Source organism: Bicyclus anynana, chromosome 4 (genome assembly GCF_947172395.1).
Source record: "Bicyclus anynana chromosome 4, ilBicAnyn1.1, whole genome shotgun sequence".
In the NCBI taxonomy this organism is placed as follows: Eukaryota; Metazoa; Arthropoda; class Insecta; order Lepidoptera; family Nymphalidae; genus Bicyclus; species Bicyclus anynana.
Window position 1 is genome coordinate 2,593,880 of NC_069086.1, and position 16,831 is coordinate 2,610,710.

Below are 16,831 nucleotides of genomic sequence, written 5' to 3' on the forward strand. Positions count from 1 at the left end.
GCATAAACTCTTCGCCGCTGGTACCTACTAAGCATACAGTTAAAATAAATATTAGTCTAAATGAGCTTGAATTTCGGTTCGGAAAAAGAAAAAGATAAGATAAAAGTGAAAATATTATATAACAGGGGAGCCAAAGAAGGGATTTATGGTTTCATTCGAACGCGGTTTGCATGTTATTGAGTAACTCTGCCAAGTAAAACCCTTAATATTGGGGGATAAAAAAAACGATCATCAGAAATACTCGTCGAGTGCAAATCGCCAGCCTTGCCCGCGACGCTTAAGTAAATGTCAATTTAGCATTAAAGACGGATTTAAATTCTATGTAAGCAATTAAAATTACCACTGATGTTAAATTAGCTATTAAGATAATAATTTAACATTCTATATTTATATTTTATAGCAATTATCTAACTGAAAATTACATAAATAGGTATTTAAGTGCAATTACTATAAATTACTAACTTGAGTAAGTTGGTCAATTGCTCAATTTACCTTTTATCTATGTAAGGTATGGCCTACCTAACGCCCGTATCTATCTACTTGAAGGCCTGTCTGTATTTCTATACATTTAATTATAAGATTCTAGAATTTTCACAAGTACATAATTCTTATCATTCGTATCTATCTTTAAGTTAAAATATGCGATCACACCTGATGTCAAGTGACGATACAGTCTGGATAATGTTATTAAGGTGTATTTACCGTTTAATGAAGCCATGGTTTTATATAATTAATTGATTTTTCCTACATAGCATTGCACCGAAACACTTAATTGATTGGCCGTATGCCTTAACCGGTGATCTACCTACCGCTAGATTGGTACATTGTAAAGCTGTTCTGATAACTCGACAGCGTTCGTATTCGTCTCTGTCTCTCTATAATATAGTGATAGAAAAATTGAGATATTCACAGTATCGGGTTATAAAAACATCAACAACCCATATTCGGCTCACTGTTGAGCATGAGTCCCCTCTCAGAATAAAAGGGTGGCCTTAGTCCACCATGCGCGCTCACCAAATGCAGATTTGCAGACTTCACACACCCAGAGAATTAAGGAAATTCTCAGGTGTGTTGGATTTCCTCACGATGTTATTCCTTCACCGTTTGAGGCACGTCATATTTGGTTTCTTAAAAGTGCACATAACTGAAAAATTAGAGGTGCATGCCCCAGACCAGATTCGAACCTACACCCTCCGAGTTGAAAGCAGAACAGAGATTTTCCAATTGTAAAGCAACATAGATTAATGTGCCAGGGAAAAAAAACTTAATTTATATAATTAAAGAAAATGTTGACGATTTCTGATTTCATGTCATTTTTCTTAGACAAAAATAAACGGTCCGTTTTCCATGTATTCTGTGACACAGGTCGACAACTAGCTTATCGCTTCAGCGCACGCGATAAAATTATGTTATTGTTACGTTTTAGTTCAAATAGTGTTCTCCCACTGGATGAAATTCGACCACAATAATTTTATTATTAGTAAAAGGAAAACACTGCATGTTTCCAATATATTCGAGATTTATGGAGCGTAAAAATAGAGATTTCTGAACAATTCTAAATCTACTTCGACGTTAGAGCTAGAAAAATTTTAAAATATGAAAAGTTTTCTAATTCTACTTTGACGATAGGGATCAGTTGACCGTTTGACAAATTAATATGTTCTTGTTCACTAACAATGATTAAATATTTCATCATCAGTCTTAGAGTAAGAATATTAGAATCATCATAAAATCATAATCAAGTATAACAGAATGAAGACTGGGAGCCGCAGAATAAAAAGGTGAGACCGGTAAGTGACACGAGTATTTGGCCATGAAGTCGTGGTCCTAAAGAATTTCTCCTAACTATTTCACCGCGGCTACTAGCTTCAACTAGTGACAGAAGTTGGCATTTTTTGCGCAATGGCAAAGGATCGGCATGACTATCACCATTACATCACTATAAGGCTTGATTTGTATAGTTATAATCAATCAATCAATCAATCAAATCATTTATTTGCTAGAATGTGTTACATGTTTTGGTCTTAAAATTATTGAGTCACCTATACATTCAACTGATTACAGTATGCGAATTTTTTACAATTAAAATATTAATTTCAATAATTTATCCTAATAACATATATTTGATGTGAAAAAACAATAAAAATTTCAACCTAAATTGAACATAAATATTTATTACAATTTTTATTATCTAACTAGCAAACCATAAATAAAATTTTACTATTTACAGAACAAAACTTTAAAATGATATATGAAACTGAAAAATAAATTGATGATGAGAATGAATAGATTAAATTGCTTATAGGTATAGTAGGATAATAATAAAAATTAAAAACCCGTTTTGGTTTCTACACGACATTGCACCAGAACGCTAAATCGCTTGGCAAGTACGTCTTTGCCGGTACTTGTACATATGTTTTCTGTGCCGGTAGGGTGGTAACTTACCACGGCCGAAGCCACTAGCCTGACCTAGACAAATTAACAAAACTTCGATTGGCCCAGCCGGGGATCGAACCCAGGATTTTCGTCACGTAAATCCACCGCGTACACCACTGCGCTACGGAGGGCGTCAAAATTGTTACGGGAACGGGGCACTACGCGGGTGAAACTGCGGGGCTTTTGCTAGTGTCAATTAAATTATAAGGGCCTAGTAGGTAAGTAAACACTCGTCAATGTAGCGTGCTTCATTTAACCTACTAAAATATTGATAACGCCTGCCTATAATATATCTGCTTATGTACCTACCAATACCAATTTGTAATTATTTGATGTAAGTAGGTTTTAAAATTATTTAAAGTTTAACTAAAGTTACTTTAATAATGGTTAAAAATAGTAAACGAAATGAGGTTCGTTTTAAATTACTTACCAATTTGTAGTTATTTGATGTAACTAGATTTTAAACTTATTACTAAAGTTACTTTAATAATGCTTAAAAATAGTAAACGAAATGAGAATGTTTTAAATTAGTTAGATAGGTACGCACTGAATAATTTTCTAATCGTTACATTAAAAACATCTTGTAGGTATCAAAGATTTACTACTTCGAAGAAAATGGAGTTTCATGTAAGTTCGTGAAATTCCATTTTCTTCGAATACCTACCTACCTAACTTTTATCCTTAAATCCCATTTCGGGAAATGTCTTTCAAGACATTTCAGGCATTTCATTGCAGGCACAGTCATGGACTAATTGGATGGTGAGTTGCTAGCTGACGTCACCGAAATAAGCTGCGGTAGTTGTTAGACGCAGGTATCCTACATAGTCAATCGACGGCGAGTGGGTCCACCGAAGCGGAGCGAGGCAGCGGAGCTGAGAAACGGAGAAATATTAACCAATAGGATTGCACAAAATCTCCGCTCCTCTTAAGTGGACGCGCGTGGAGTGAATCTCCGCCGCCGCCCCCTAAGTTGCGGCTGACAACTATTGGAATTCGCAGCTTATGGCACGATGTTCGGAAACGTCATAAAGATTGCTCCCGACTGTAAAAATTAAACTTTTGGTTAAAAATAAAACGATTTCCATGGACGAAGTCGCAGGGATACCTTGTTAAAGCCCTTCGCTAAATATAGACTGAGGAAATGCGACGCTGTTCAGTAACGATCTTTTGGCACTAAACCGCCACCTAATTATAGCAATTCATCAATTGCTAGAGAATATCTAATATTTGTCTTATACCTAGGTACCGAGTAGGACGATGGAGCTTGAAGCTCCGAGTTTGATTCCCATTCCAACTCGGGTCGCGTTTAGAAATGGTCGATATTCGTAGCTACACAATTTCGTCCTCGTTGAATTGGGTTTTTTTTAATTAACTGTCAATGAAATTAACCTCAAAATGATTTACTACGCTTGCGCGTAAGCGCTTGACGACTATAAAATAGAAATGGGTAGGTACATATAATCATTCAACACCTATGATGAAGAAAGAAAGAAAGAATGAGATGGAAGACATCCATGTTCACATCACACAAAATTTTTCCAGTTGTGGGAATCGAACCTACAGCCTACACGCAGGGTCATTAGTCACTACCCAATGCGCACTCAGCTGTCAAAAAGTTCTCTATTTTATTTAGATAAAGATTTAGATTTTGTTTCATTATTAAACCAACGACCTTTAATATTAAACCCCAAAAAAACTGAGGTCATTTGGTTATATAAATAGAGATAAATAGGTATACAATACAACATAATAACGTTATGTTAGTGAATTAATATGACATAGATTAAAAGCCTGTGATAGTCGGACCTTCCTCATTTTTTAAAGCTGAAAGTTTGCCTGTCTTTACTCCTGTTTCGTACCATATGTAAGGCAACCATAGAGTTTGGACCATGGTGGCGTTTGGTTTCTCATTATATCTTGTCGAAACTATTCAAAAATTACGTTTTGTACTTGGGTAATTGAAGGTCTGGAGCTTTAAAACTTGCTACCTCTCAAAGCCTCCACGGTCCTCCTCTTCTAGGTAAGCGCGCTCCAACTTAGACCGCATTATAACTTTCTATCAGGTAACTTGTAGTCAAGCGGAAGCCTAAAAAAACAGTCCATACTCTATAGTTGTCTGCTGTATCTTCCTTCCTATATAGCTTGGCAACTTCGTTCGTAGCACTCCCGATGGTCCGCATGGGGCGTGTAGCGATGAATGAAAACCCCACGACTGATGCACCTCACTTTCCCGCACACACGATTTCACACCCGCGCAGTCTTTCCCCCCGTAGCCCGCATATCATGGGAATGTCAACGAACTTGCCAGTATGACCGTACGAGCATGTACAACAAACTTTTAACTATATAAAATTAGGCAGGTCTGACCAACCTAGGCTCAGAAAATGTGCTAAAGAGGCTTATAAAGTAAATAAGTAATTATTTTTTAGTAGGCAAGTTACATCAAGATAATCTAAGTTGGTAGTTGGTATCTATCTCATACTACAATCTAGCCAATATATTACTGACTTAATTATGGACCTAATTAGCATAAACATTTATTTAATATGACTTTATTTTAGTTATAATTTATAACCGAGTTACGGAGCGACCAGACAAATCTGTTAAATTATTTTAGAATCTGCGTAGGTACGGGGCGTTTCGTATTCATTATTATTCAGAAATAATTCGGCTTTATTCATTTGAGTTTATTTTCAGACACTCTTGACATTGGGCGAACGCAAAACGCAAATCTGTGCGTCATGACACATGTTGTTGAACGTTCAAAGGCTTCAGCGCAGTAATGCGTTCACAGTTGCGTTTAGTTGAACTTTCGTCCTTGAACTTTTTGAGTTAAGAAATTTTGACAAAAAATTTAAGTGCCTATCTGTGATTTTATAAATAACTGGTTTATTCAAATGGTTACAGTTATTTACATGTATTTACACGACTATAACACATAATCGAACTTTAAAAAAAAATACTGCCTGTCTGACAGTCTGTCTGTATAATCGGACTGTATCTTTGGATTGTTGGGACTTTCACTAGAAGGTAAAGGAGGTTATTGAGCAAAAGGTGTGCGCGTTGGATTTACAAGACTTCAAGGTTTTGGGTTCGATCCCCGGCTGGGCTGATTGAGGTTTTCTTAATTGGTCCAGGTATACCCTACCGGCAAGACGTACCGCCAAGCGATTTAGTGTACCGGTACGATGTTGTGTACCAAAAGGGGTGTAAATTTTCATCCAACTCCTAACAAGTTAGCCCGCTTCCATCTTAGATTGCATCATCACTTACCATCAGATGAGATACTTATTACCATCCGTGTTGCCGCAGGATTCCAGAAAACCTAAATTTCACGCAGTTGAAGTTGCGCGCGTCCACTAGTCAACAACACAAATATAAACTATGTCGCTAGATCAGATAATATGAGAAAGACAAGAAAAATAATTCATTTATCTTCATTTGGACGTAGAACTTTGTAGGCATAAGTCTCTTACGAATTTCGATCGAAACTTTCGACCCACGCTGTAGACATTAAGCTTTGTACGGATTTAGAAAGTTACGATTCATTCCTTACGAGTTCGCTGCCTACCTATTTAGGTATTAACTAGGTATGACGTATGAGGTATGAAGTAACTTCTCGCTTACTATTTGCAAATAAGTAGAAGATGTACTTTTTAGTCATTAATTTAACTGCAGAACTTAACTACGACTTTATCGCACAGAAAAGTATTCAATCATAATCAATGGCGAATCATTATAATGGGGGTGATGAATAGGTTTGAATATATTGATTTTTATGATTCATTCGGGTGAATAAGGTCAATGTTATCTAATTTATACATAAAAAGCAAAGATTGTCTGGATATTTGCAAAATAAATAAGATTATAAAATTTCAAAATCTATTAAAAATCTTTTTCATACAGTTTTAGATTCCTTACATTGAATGTGACATTTTTTAATAAATGAATTATAAATATTTGAACGCCCATACAAATCTATCGATCATTATGTAACTAGCGTCATTAATTCGTACATTTCGTATGGGGCGTTTTTCAGGGATCCGTGGCAGTGCCGCAAATCTGACCTTTTAAATCCCTGTAACTCCGAAAGTAATGATCGCAGATACCCTGTTACTTAAACAAAATTTACTATTAGCATACTCTTAATTTATATACAATTTAAATAACTCTATTGATATGTAGAAATTAAGAGCCGTCTTGATCACTTTAACTTTTAACCATAAAAACCGCATCAGAACCGGTTTATTCGTTTAGAAGCTGCGATGCCAAAGACCCGTCAAATTTACGCCTCTTTTTCAATTTTCTCTTTATACAAAAGAGAAAATTGGAAGAAAAATATTTCCAATGATAATTATAATTTGTGCGGTTGTGTACACTCAGCAAAAGTGAATAGGCAACTTCTAGGCAAGCGCGCCCGAACCTCATTACTGCTTTCCACAAGGCATGATTAAATTCTGTATGCTAGTACCTACTCTACGGGTATAATTGGAATTGCAGTTAAGCACAAGCAAAAATAGCACAAAATAATGTAGGTGTAATACTCAGACCAATTATGAATTATCTATGGTCTTCTTAGTTCATGTTTACTTATTACTAGCAGTTATTACCTGTAGGAATACAGGGATAAAATATAGCCTATAGCACTCGGGACAAACAAACCTTTTCTCTATAGAATATTATTCGTAGTATAGATTAATAAACCAGTGGATTTATTCAGTGTTTTTGTATATTTGAAGATTTCACCAGATTACCGCCATGTGGAATCTTTAATCAACGGTTACTGTTACTGTTGCCGTCAATGGTCTTGATAGCGAAAAGCGTGGACCAACATGTTAAAAAGCTTTCGCTTGACTATCAGAGCAAGAGTCGAATAATGAATATGGCTATGATCTTTGAGACAGCGTATTGTGATTATGTTGCTTACTCCAGGGGTTCCCGAATTCTTTTGACTTCGAAACCCTTTTTGTTTCATTTCACCAATTTTTGGCGGAACTCTAGCTTAAGAAAGAAGTAAAGTGAAGACGGAAAACTCTTAAGTCTCGTCGCGTGGTAACGCGCCAGAAGAATATCGGTTTCCTAAATGGTGCCATGGAATTTTGGAATGCAATATTTTAAAACAAGTTAATTGAAAATGAATAATAAGTTACGTCAATTAATATTATCACAATTGAAACTATTGACAATATGAAAATCATGAATTTTCGCGGAACCTCTTAGGGCCTGTCATGGAATCTCAGGGTTCCGCGGAACACCATTTGGGAACCGCTGCCTTACTCTACAGTCGGTTGCTTAGGTAAGTACAGATTTTGTTTAAAAAAATAAGAGAAATATATATTGGTGTCTACTTAATAACAAATTGGGCTATTAACTAAGCTTTTACTCCTACTCATATCTAAAATAGTAGTTACCTATAGGCACAGAATAAATGTGGTCCTGAATTTGTCTTTACAAGCAGCGTGGTGAAGGCAGTGAAACCCATAAAAAAACGTCACGCGTCTCCTTGACATCCGCATATAAAAACTTTTTTCATACTTTGTATTTACTTGTTACATACTTATTTATAATTTACATTTAGTTTCATTTATTGTTTTTGCAGCGATGGATTCGACAAATCAAAATGTTCCAATGTCCAGATAAATAGGATCGCTCACTGACCTCCGCAAATCAGAAAAAATATAGGACAGCTGTTATTGTTGAGATAACGTCATTAAAGCGATAAAATACTTATTTATTGTGATTATGTATTTTATTCTTACTCGCAATTGGACGTATTTTTGTATAGGTTAGGTACTCTATATTCCTACAGTTATTATAGCCTAATGAACATAGTTAACTGGATATTATCGAAAGCTTTTTACAATTATAAATATTTTAATACAAGTGACGCAAATAAACAAAAGTGGAACACTTACACCCATCAACTTACCATTTTAGGGATCAACGGATCAACTATTTATAATCGCGACCACAATCACACACACACATAGACACGCGGTTGAAAATAACCAAAGAAATAGCGGTTGATGTTAATTTTTCCGTTCAGAAACACGTAATTTATGTGTACCAGATGCCACGACCGGCCGGCGCGGCGGTACGTAAACACTGCCGTGCCACCTCGGCACCATATGTGAAATTTATGAATACTGCAGTATACATGGTGTTTCTTTTATGAACATGTCGCTTTCGGTCGTCGTCGTCATATGGTCCTTTCTTCGTGCCAAGAGTTATGGAAATAATTTAGGGTATCTTTTCTTCGCAGGGATTCGCTGGATGCAGGTGGCTCAGTATAATATTTATGATGTTTGGAAGTCCCTACAAAAGGCCTATGTCCTGCAGTGGACGTCCATCGGCTGATATGATGATGAGGTGAAAGTCACTTCTGCACCATAATTATTATGTGAAAATTATGAATACTGCAATATACATGGTGTTTCTTCTATGATCATGTGGCTTTCGGCTGCGAATCTTATGGTCTTTTCTTCGTGCCAAAAGTTATGGAAATAATTTAGGGTATTTTTTTCTTCCGTCGATCGTGCCTATTTATTATGTGAAAATTATGAATACTGCAGTATGGTGTTTCATTTATAAGTATGTCGCTTTCGGCTGCGAATTTTAGGGTCCTTTCTTCGTGCCAAATAATTTAGGGTATCTTCCGTCGTGCCGTCAAAAGTCACTTCAGCATCATAATTATTATGTGAAAATTATGAATACTGCAGTATACATGGTGTTTCTTTTATGAACATGTCGCTTTCGGCTGCGAATCTTATGGTCCTTTCTTCTTGCCAAGAGTCGCGTTATGAAGATAATTTAGGGTACTTACTTCTTTCTCCCGACGTGCCGTCAAAAGTCACTTCTGCACCATAATTATTTTGTGAAAATTTGAATACTGCAGTATACATGTTGTTTCATTTTTGAACATGTCGCTTTTGGCTGCGAATCTTATCATCCTTTCTTCGGGCCAAGAGTCGCGTTATGAAGATAATTTAGGGTACATCTTTCTTCCGTCGTAAGGTATTTTTATTTCGTCGACCCGACGAAACTCAAAAACCGTGCTACCAACTTCGGCATCGTTATTATTCAAGTTTACGAATACTGCAATACATAATGTTTCATTTTGTGAATATGGCGCTTTCTTCGTGTCCAAAGTCGGGTTATAAAGATGTAAAGACTCGGAAGGATATTTCTTTCATAAAAGAAATTCTTAGTAGCAGCTGCTGAGAATTGAGAAGTCAACCAAGTCGTCAAAAGCCACAAAAGCTTTATAATTATTATGTGAAGTTTGTAAATACTGCCGTATACATAGTGCTTATGAATAGAACGCATTTAGAATTGAAGCTCGTTAAGTTTGTCAACTTAAAATAATCAAATTTTAAGTTGACAAACTTAACGAGATCTTGAGTTTAACCATAGAATACATACTTATGTACACAAATGAGAATCTTATGACTCTCCCTGAATCTACCACGCTGCTGCCATGCTGCATTTTACTGTGTTTTGGTTTACAAGTGGTGATAAATTAGCCACATAATGACTAGCTATTTATGCCTGAAGTTAACGGCCAAAAAGCAGCAGCGCTTCGAAGTAAATATACCTAGCAAATGCCTATTTAGGTAAAACTAAGTGGTTTATCAATCATTTTCGCAACTAGTAACATATGTTTTCTGTGTCAGTAGTACATAAATTTACCTTATATATCTATTTTATAATGCCTAGGATAGTCAAAACTTAAAAGCTTCAATCACTACCTTCACATAGATTTTTTCTAATTGAAAAAGTTACAGAAAACTTATAAACAATCGTCTTTTAAGCAACTTACGTTTTAAAAAGCATAAGTTGTATATAACTTTGTACAATAAATATAAGAAAATAATTTGCAGCGGTTTTGAAATGGATGAGATTAAGTATTTTATTTGGTTCGTATTGGAAAGATAATATCTTAACAATCCAAATTCATTCACCCTGTATAAAAATAAACTTAGTTTATGATTATCGCTATTTTAATTAATAAACCTTTTGTTATAAATACGAGTACCATACATTCAATAGAAGATAAAAGCTGTAGGTAGACGCAGTGCGGCAAACTTAGCAACAGGTTTAAAACCTCTTTTATCGACTGTTACTCGAGGTAATGGCGCCTCGATGTTACCGAGACTGATAAGTTTTAACCGACTCCGAAAATGAAGAACCTCATCCGAAATCCACAATAATATTTTAATCTATATCTATGAGAGGAGGATCTTAACTCATCATTTACTGTTATCATTATCCTAAAAACAAACCTTTCCTCAAACAAAATACCCTAACTCGTAGGTATCCACAACCGTAAGCCATTGAGGCGTTGAGGATTAAAATGACTCAAATCTACATGATCCATTTCGCTCCCCGAGGAGGACTATTTTGTCGTAGCCCGCACTCCTAGTTCCTTTGAGCTTTTCGCTGGAAGGGAAAAAGGAAAAATTTTCAAAGTCTTAAAAAAGAAACTTAAAAAGAACTTCGTTATTAAACCGTAGGTCACATGAAGGTTTACCTACACTGTGTATTAAGTGTGTACGTATATCTATACTAATATTATAAAGCTGAAGAGTTTGATTGTTTGTTTGTTTGATTGAACGCGCTAATCTCAGGAACTACTGGTCTGATTTGAAAAATTCTTTCAGTGTTAGATAGCCCATTTATCGACGAAGGCTATAGGCTATATATTATCCCCATATTCTTACGGGAACAGGAACCACGCGGGTGAGACCGTGCGGCTTCAGCTAGTTTTGTATATGGGTCTCTGACCTGAAAATGATTAATAATATTTTTTTATTTTAATTTATTTAAAGCCGCATCCGGAACTCTAACCTCGCAAGTCACAGTCAATTAAACTAACCGTAACCACTACACAAAATGGGCTTTTAACTAAGCTTTTACTCCTACTCGATCCTACAATAGTAGGTATAAGTAGCAGTATAATAATTATGTAGTTTTTATTAACTCGAGACGCATTTGAGCACGATATGAGTTGGCGCATTTTCACGGTCGATGGCGACCGATGTTCGCATTACAAAGGTCGCTGACCCAATTTCATAATTTCAGATGTATTCTTACAATAACAATAGAATTAAAATAAACTACACAACTAAGTATACGCTCCATTAGTATTTAATGCAAATTCTTGCAATATGTACTTATCCCAATGCATTTTGAGCATACGATTCCTTCATCGCATAGGTTGTCTGGAAGAGACTGTTGCACACTTGTGTATAGGTACTTTATTTTATGTCTTTGTTTAATGTATTTTTTTAGTTTTAAATGCTCAATCTTTACTTAATATTACAAAGAGGAAATATTTGTATGTTTGTTTGTAATGGTTGCATTTTAAATTTTGGGTGTCGGAAATAGACCTTTATTTAACTTCATAGTCCTGTTTATTGGTCTGAGTTTTTTTTTTATTGAGAAAGAATACATTAAGGAACTTAAGCTAACTTATCTGGTGTTGGTGGTGAATAGTGGAAAAATACTCATAATGCATTTCCGCGCTGGACAGTCAGGCAAATCCTTTGCGCAAAAAATGAGCCAGCCCTTCTGAGTCTGAGTCTGAGTCTATACTATATTTCAACGCTTTTTTACCGTCCGATAAAAAAGCTCTCATGCCAATGAGGGCTGTTAGCTTATACAAACATTTATCGCTTATAATTTTCAAAATTCTTGAAATCTTTTCAAATTACCCCGTAGAAATTTTCTTTAGGAATTTATACATTTTTTATCTATCTACTTTTATCCCTTACATAAACCTGTACTATGCTAGAATTTCCAAAATGTTAACAGCCGATATTGGCTTGTATTATCAAACGCAAACATAATATTTCAAATCCGGCTGATAATTCCAGAGATAAGCGCATTGCAAACATACTCTTCAGCTTCATTAAATTAGTATACACTAGCCGACGCCACGCGGTTTCATCCAAGTAGTTCCCGTTCCCGTGGGAATACGGAAACAAAATATAATTTATAATATTCACAAATAACGTGGCTTTCTAGTGGTAAAAGAATGGGGATGATGACTAGGTTTGAATATATTGATTTTTATGATACATTCGGGTAAATAAGGTCAATGTTAACTAATTTATACATAAAAAGCAAAGATTGTCTGGATATTTGCAAAATAAATAAGATTATAAAATTTCAAAATCTATTAAATTTTTTTTATCGTAATTAGATGATAATTCATACAGTTTTAGCTTCCTTACATTAAATGTGACATTTTTCAATAAATAAACTATAAACATAAACGTACAAATAACAATGATATTAGTAATTTTGTTTGAACGCCCATACAAACCTAACGATCAGCGAGCCAACGACGTCACTAAATCGTGCCATTTTGTATGGAGCGTTTTTCAGGGATTCGCGGCAGCGCCGCAAAACTGACCCTTTAAATCCCTGTAGCTCCGAAAGTAATGATCGCAGATACCCTGTTACTTTTACAAAATTGCTTTACTATTAGTATACTCTTAATTTATATACAATTAAAAAAACTGTCATCATCCCTATTGTAAAAATCGGTTCAGTAGATTCTGATATTTCCCCCTACAACCTCAAACAATGAATAATAATAGTACCTATAGATAGAAACCAGGTACCGTGTTAGTGTTGTGGTAAGGTGTTTGACGATGGCTTATGAGGTCCCAGGTTCAATTAAAAAAGGTTAATGGGTTATTCTTTCTTTTGAACAGTTTCTCAGTAACGCAGTCTTTTGTGAAAGTTACCTATATGTCTTCAGACAGGTTTTAAAGTAAGTAATCGTGTGTAGGTATAGTAGTAGTGTATATGTATATATAATATCTTTAGGATTATACGATTTTGGAAGTTTCTATGTCTTATAAATTGCAAGTGCGCTGTTCACCCACTCCAACGGTGTAGGTAACCCTTAAAGGGTTCTTAAGTTAAGTAATCCTTAAGAACCCTTTAAAAGAGTAAAAAAAATCTTTATTACCCGACTGCGTCGAAAGGAGGACTAATGTTTCGAGCGTGTGTATGTTTGTGTGTATGCGTGTTTGTGTGTATGTATGTCAATTTATTTGGCACGCCCTAAAACAGTTTAAAAAAGGTTTTTGACTTAAGACACAGTCTTTACTCTGCTTAAGAGGTGTCTTTGGATTCGTCAGAACTGTGGTATATAAATTTTATAAATGGGGCTTAAATTAAAAAAAAGGTGAGGAGTGGAGAAGTTTTTTTTATCTTATTTTGTATAAGTAGATATTGTGATAATCTTGATAAATGTCATTCCCATACATCTTTCTAGTTTTCGAAGCGTTAGCGATCGTAGAAAGAGAATCGACACGCCACTTGGCTAGGGGGGCTGGAATCTAGATCGCCGCGCCTGTTTGTCCGTATGTTTGCGATACCTAAGCTCGAAGACTACTGAACAGATTTACACGCTGTTTTACCTATAGATTCATTCATAAGCAAGGTTAAGTTAAAGACATTATCAGCACTTCGTGTAAATTGGTTGAGTCATTTAAAAATAAAGTACGATAATTGTTGAAAGTGTCGGAAGCCTCTGAAATTAGAAAAGTCGGGATTATGAAATAAATCTGCGGAAACTTTATACCTACTAGTCTTTTCTTTTAAAAAAACGAAGTGTTGCTTTTCCACCCGGACGAAGTTGGATAGATAGGATGTACCAAATATTAGGCACAAAATAAATCGTATTATAAGGGGCTAAATATTCTGTTTATCGTCAATAGCTTATAGATTGCTTGCGTAATTGTACTAGCCAATGGGGTGAAATTATCAAGTTGAATAAGTCAAAGAGAAGCTTGACTAGGTTCGCTACTTACTTTCAAGATAAACGACAGTTAAAATTAGACGTATTATTTGACCGTAAAGCACTTGATTTGTATTTTAACGCTAGCAAAGCTAACTAACCGTGCTTACGAAGCATATTATACCTACCTATACCTACCTAGAGGGGTGAATCACCTCTGAATGCTGAACATTAATAGTTCCCTGTCGCTTAGGTAGACGCTGACTACCGAATGTAATCTGTTATATCCGTAACAAATTGCATTTAAATATAACATGACTGGCAGCTTTTTACCCAACTTAAAAAGGAGAGTAAACGATCCAATGGAGAGCTAACTCTACACTCCAATATCGGACACTCTTACTTTATCACAACTAATGCTGTGAATCCTGGTCTTACAAGTAGGTTCACTACAAACCCTTTACCCACAATCATCATCATCAACATCATTATATCAGCCAATGGACGTCCACTGCAGGACAAAGGTCTTTTGTAGGGCCTCACGAATCACGATCTTGAGCCACCTGCATCCAGCGAATCCCTCGCTTGATGTCGTCAGTCCATCTGGTGGAGGAACGACCAACGCTACGTTTTCTAGTGCATTAAGATTTGGGACCCCAACGACTATCGGCTCTTCGAACTATGTGCCTCGTAGCCACAATGTGGTCAGTTAATCAGTTAGGATATCTTTATTACCAAACTAGTAGACGCCCCGCGGTTTCACCCTTCTAGTAGTACCTACCGGTTCCCATGGGAATACGAAGATAAAATATAGGATACAAGCGGACACCCGCACTTCGTCGGCGTGAAATTTACTTTTTCACAAATCCCTCGGGAACCCTGGATGTTTTCGGGATGAAAAAATCTATAGAGTAAAATCTATTTCCATTCGAAATTTCAGCTAAATCGGTTCAGTAGTTGCAGTGTTAAAGAGTAACAATCATCTATACAATCTTTCGAGTTTATTATATTTTATAGTAGGACTAGCAGACGCCGCGCGGCTGCACCCGCTTAGTCATCGGTTCCGTAGGAATACTGGGATAAAATATAGCCTGTAGCACTCGGAGATAGTTTAAGTTTCCAACAGTGTTCTGTAGTTTTGAAGCCTATTCAATGCAAACAATCAAATCTTTCCTCTTTATAATATTAGTATAGATGACTCATAAACAACATGACTTTCTATTGAAAATCAGTTTGTTTTATAAAAACTACGTAGGTTAATAGGTTACACGAAATAGGTTTCGGACATGGCACTACATAACTAAATTGGATGCAAATACTCTGCTTTCACCCCCTGCCAGGAATGTATCTTATTTCCGTACGTAAATGAATTTATCGATGTAGACGGTGTACGATGTATAGTGTCAGACAGTTTTATGGCGAAACTGAAACCATTTAAAACTGTGTTCCATCGCCCTTCAAGGCCTTGAAGGTTTTAAAATACAAACGAAGATTATATTTCGCCTTGTAACGTCGTCGTCATCAACCCATATTCGGCTCACTATTGAGCTCGAGTCTCCTCTCAGAATGAGAAGGGTAAGGCCACTACTCCACCACGCTGGCCCAATGCGGATTGGCAGACTTCACACACACGAGTATAAGAATTAAGATAATTATCTGGTATGCAGGTTTTCCTTCACCGATTGAGACACATGTTTAATTTCTTACAATGCACACAACTGAAAAGTTGGAGGTGCATGCCCCGGATCGGATTCGAACCCACACCCTCCGCAATCGGAGACAGAGGTCATATACACTGGGCTATCACGGCCTTGTAACGATCGGTGAGTAAATAAATGCCTACGTAATTGAATATTCAAAGAGCATCTTTTGAATACTGAAGGTTGACAACTTGACAGCCTTCACGTAGGTAAGGTACCTACTACCGTAAAACTAAACAATACTCAGGTAGATACCTACATAAATTAATTATCTATACTTATAATAAATCTGTAGAGAGGTCAATTCTGTACATGAAACATATTTCCTAAATACCTATCAGGAGGTGATTAGTGATCGATACAGAAGCTAAAAATGCAATCAGTAAAATTTTTGTCTGTCTGTCTTTCTGTCCGTCTGTCTGTCTGTCTGTCTGTATGTTCTTTATAGAAACAAAAAGTACTCGACGGACTACGAAACTGTGTACAATTATTCTTCGTACTCCTGGGCAGGTTAACGTATACTTTTCAACACGCTACGATCAATAGGAGCAGAGCAGTGAAGGGAAATGTTGGGAAAACGGGAAAAGTTACTCCATTTTTAAGCTACCGTCGCGTGGTAGGGTAGAGGTATGGTAGGGTAGAACGAAGTCTACGGACGTAGTCGCGGGCGTCCGCTAGTCGAACATAAAATAAAATACCGGCCAAGTCCGTGTCGCCCCACGCGCAGTGTAGGATTCCGTAGATTAGAGCAGTTTGATCCCTTATGTACACACTAGAATAGACGATAAATATAACTCGTAATTCATCCTCACTTTGCATGTAGAGAATCCCAAAAAAAAATATTTTTTCCCATTTTCTTATTATCACTTTATAGACGTAATTAATATAAATTACAACTTTCTAGTTCAAACAGACTCAGTTATCTTACTGACAACTTTAT

The 16,831-nt window shown here is 36.2% G+C and overlaps 1 protein-coding gene across 1 annotated transcript in view; it reads right to left on the bottom strand.

Moving 5' to 3' along the window:
• Positions 1-8,550, bottom strand: part of LOC112058135 (organic cation transporter protein) — a 34,423-nt gene extending 25,873 nt beyond the window's left edge. The window contains exon 1 of the mRNA XM_024098822.2: positions 8,366-8,550. Within this exon, the coding sequence (XP_023954590.1) occupies positions 8,366-8,368 (3 nt within the window). The 5' untranslated portion in view covers positions 8,369-8,550. The remainder of the gene's footprint in view (positions 1-8,365) is intronic.
• Positions 8,551-16,831: the final 8,281 nt, after the last annotated feature.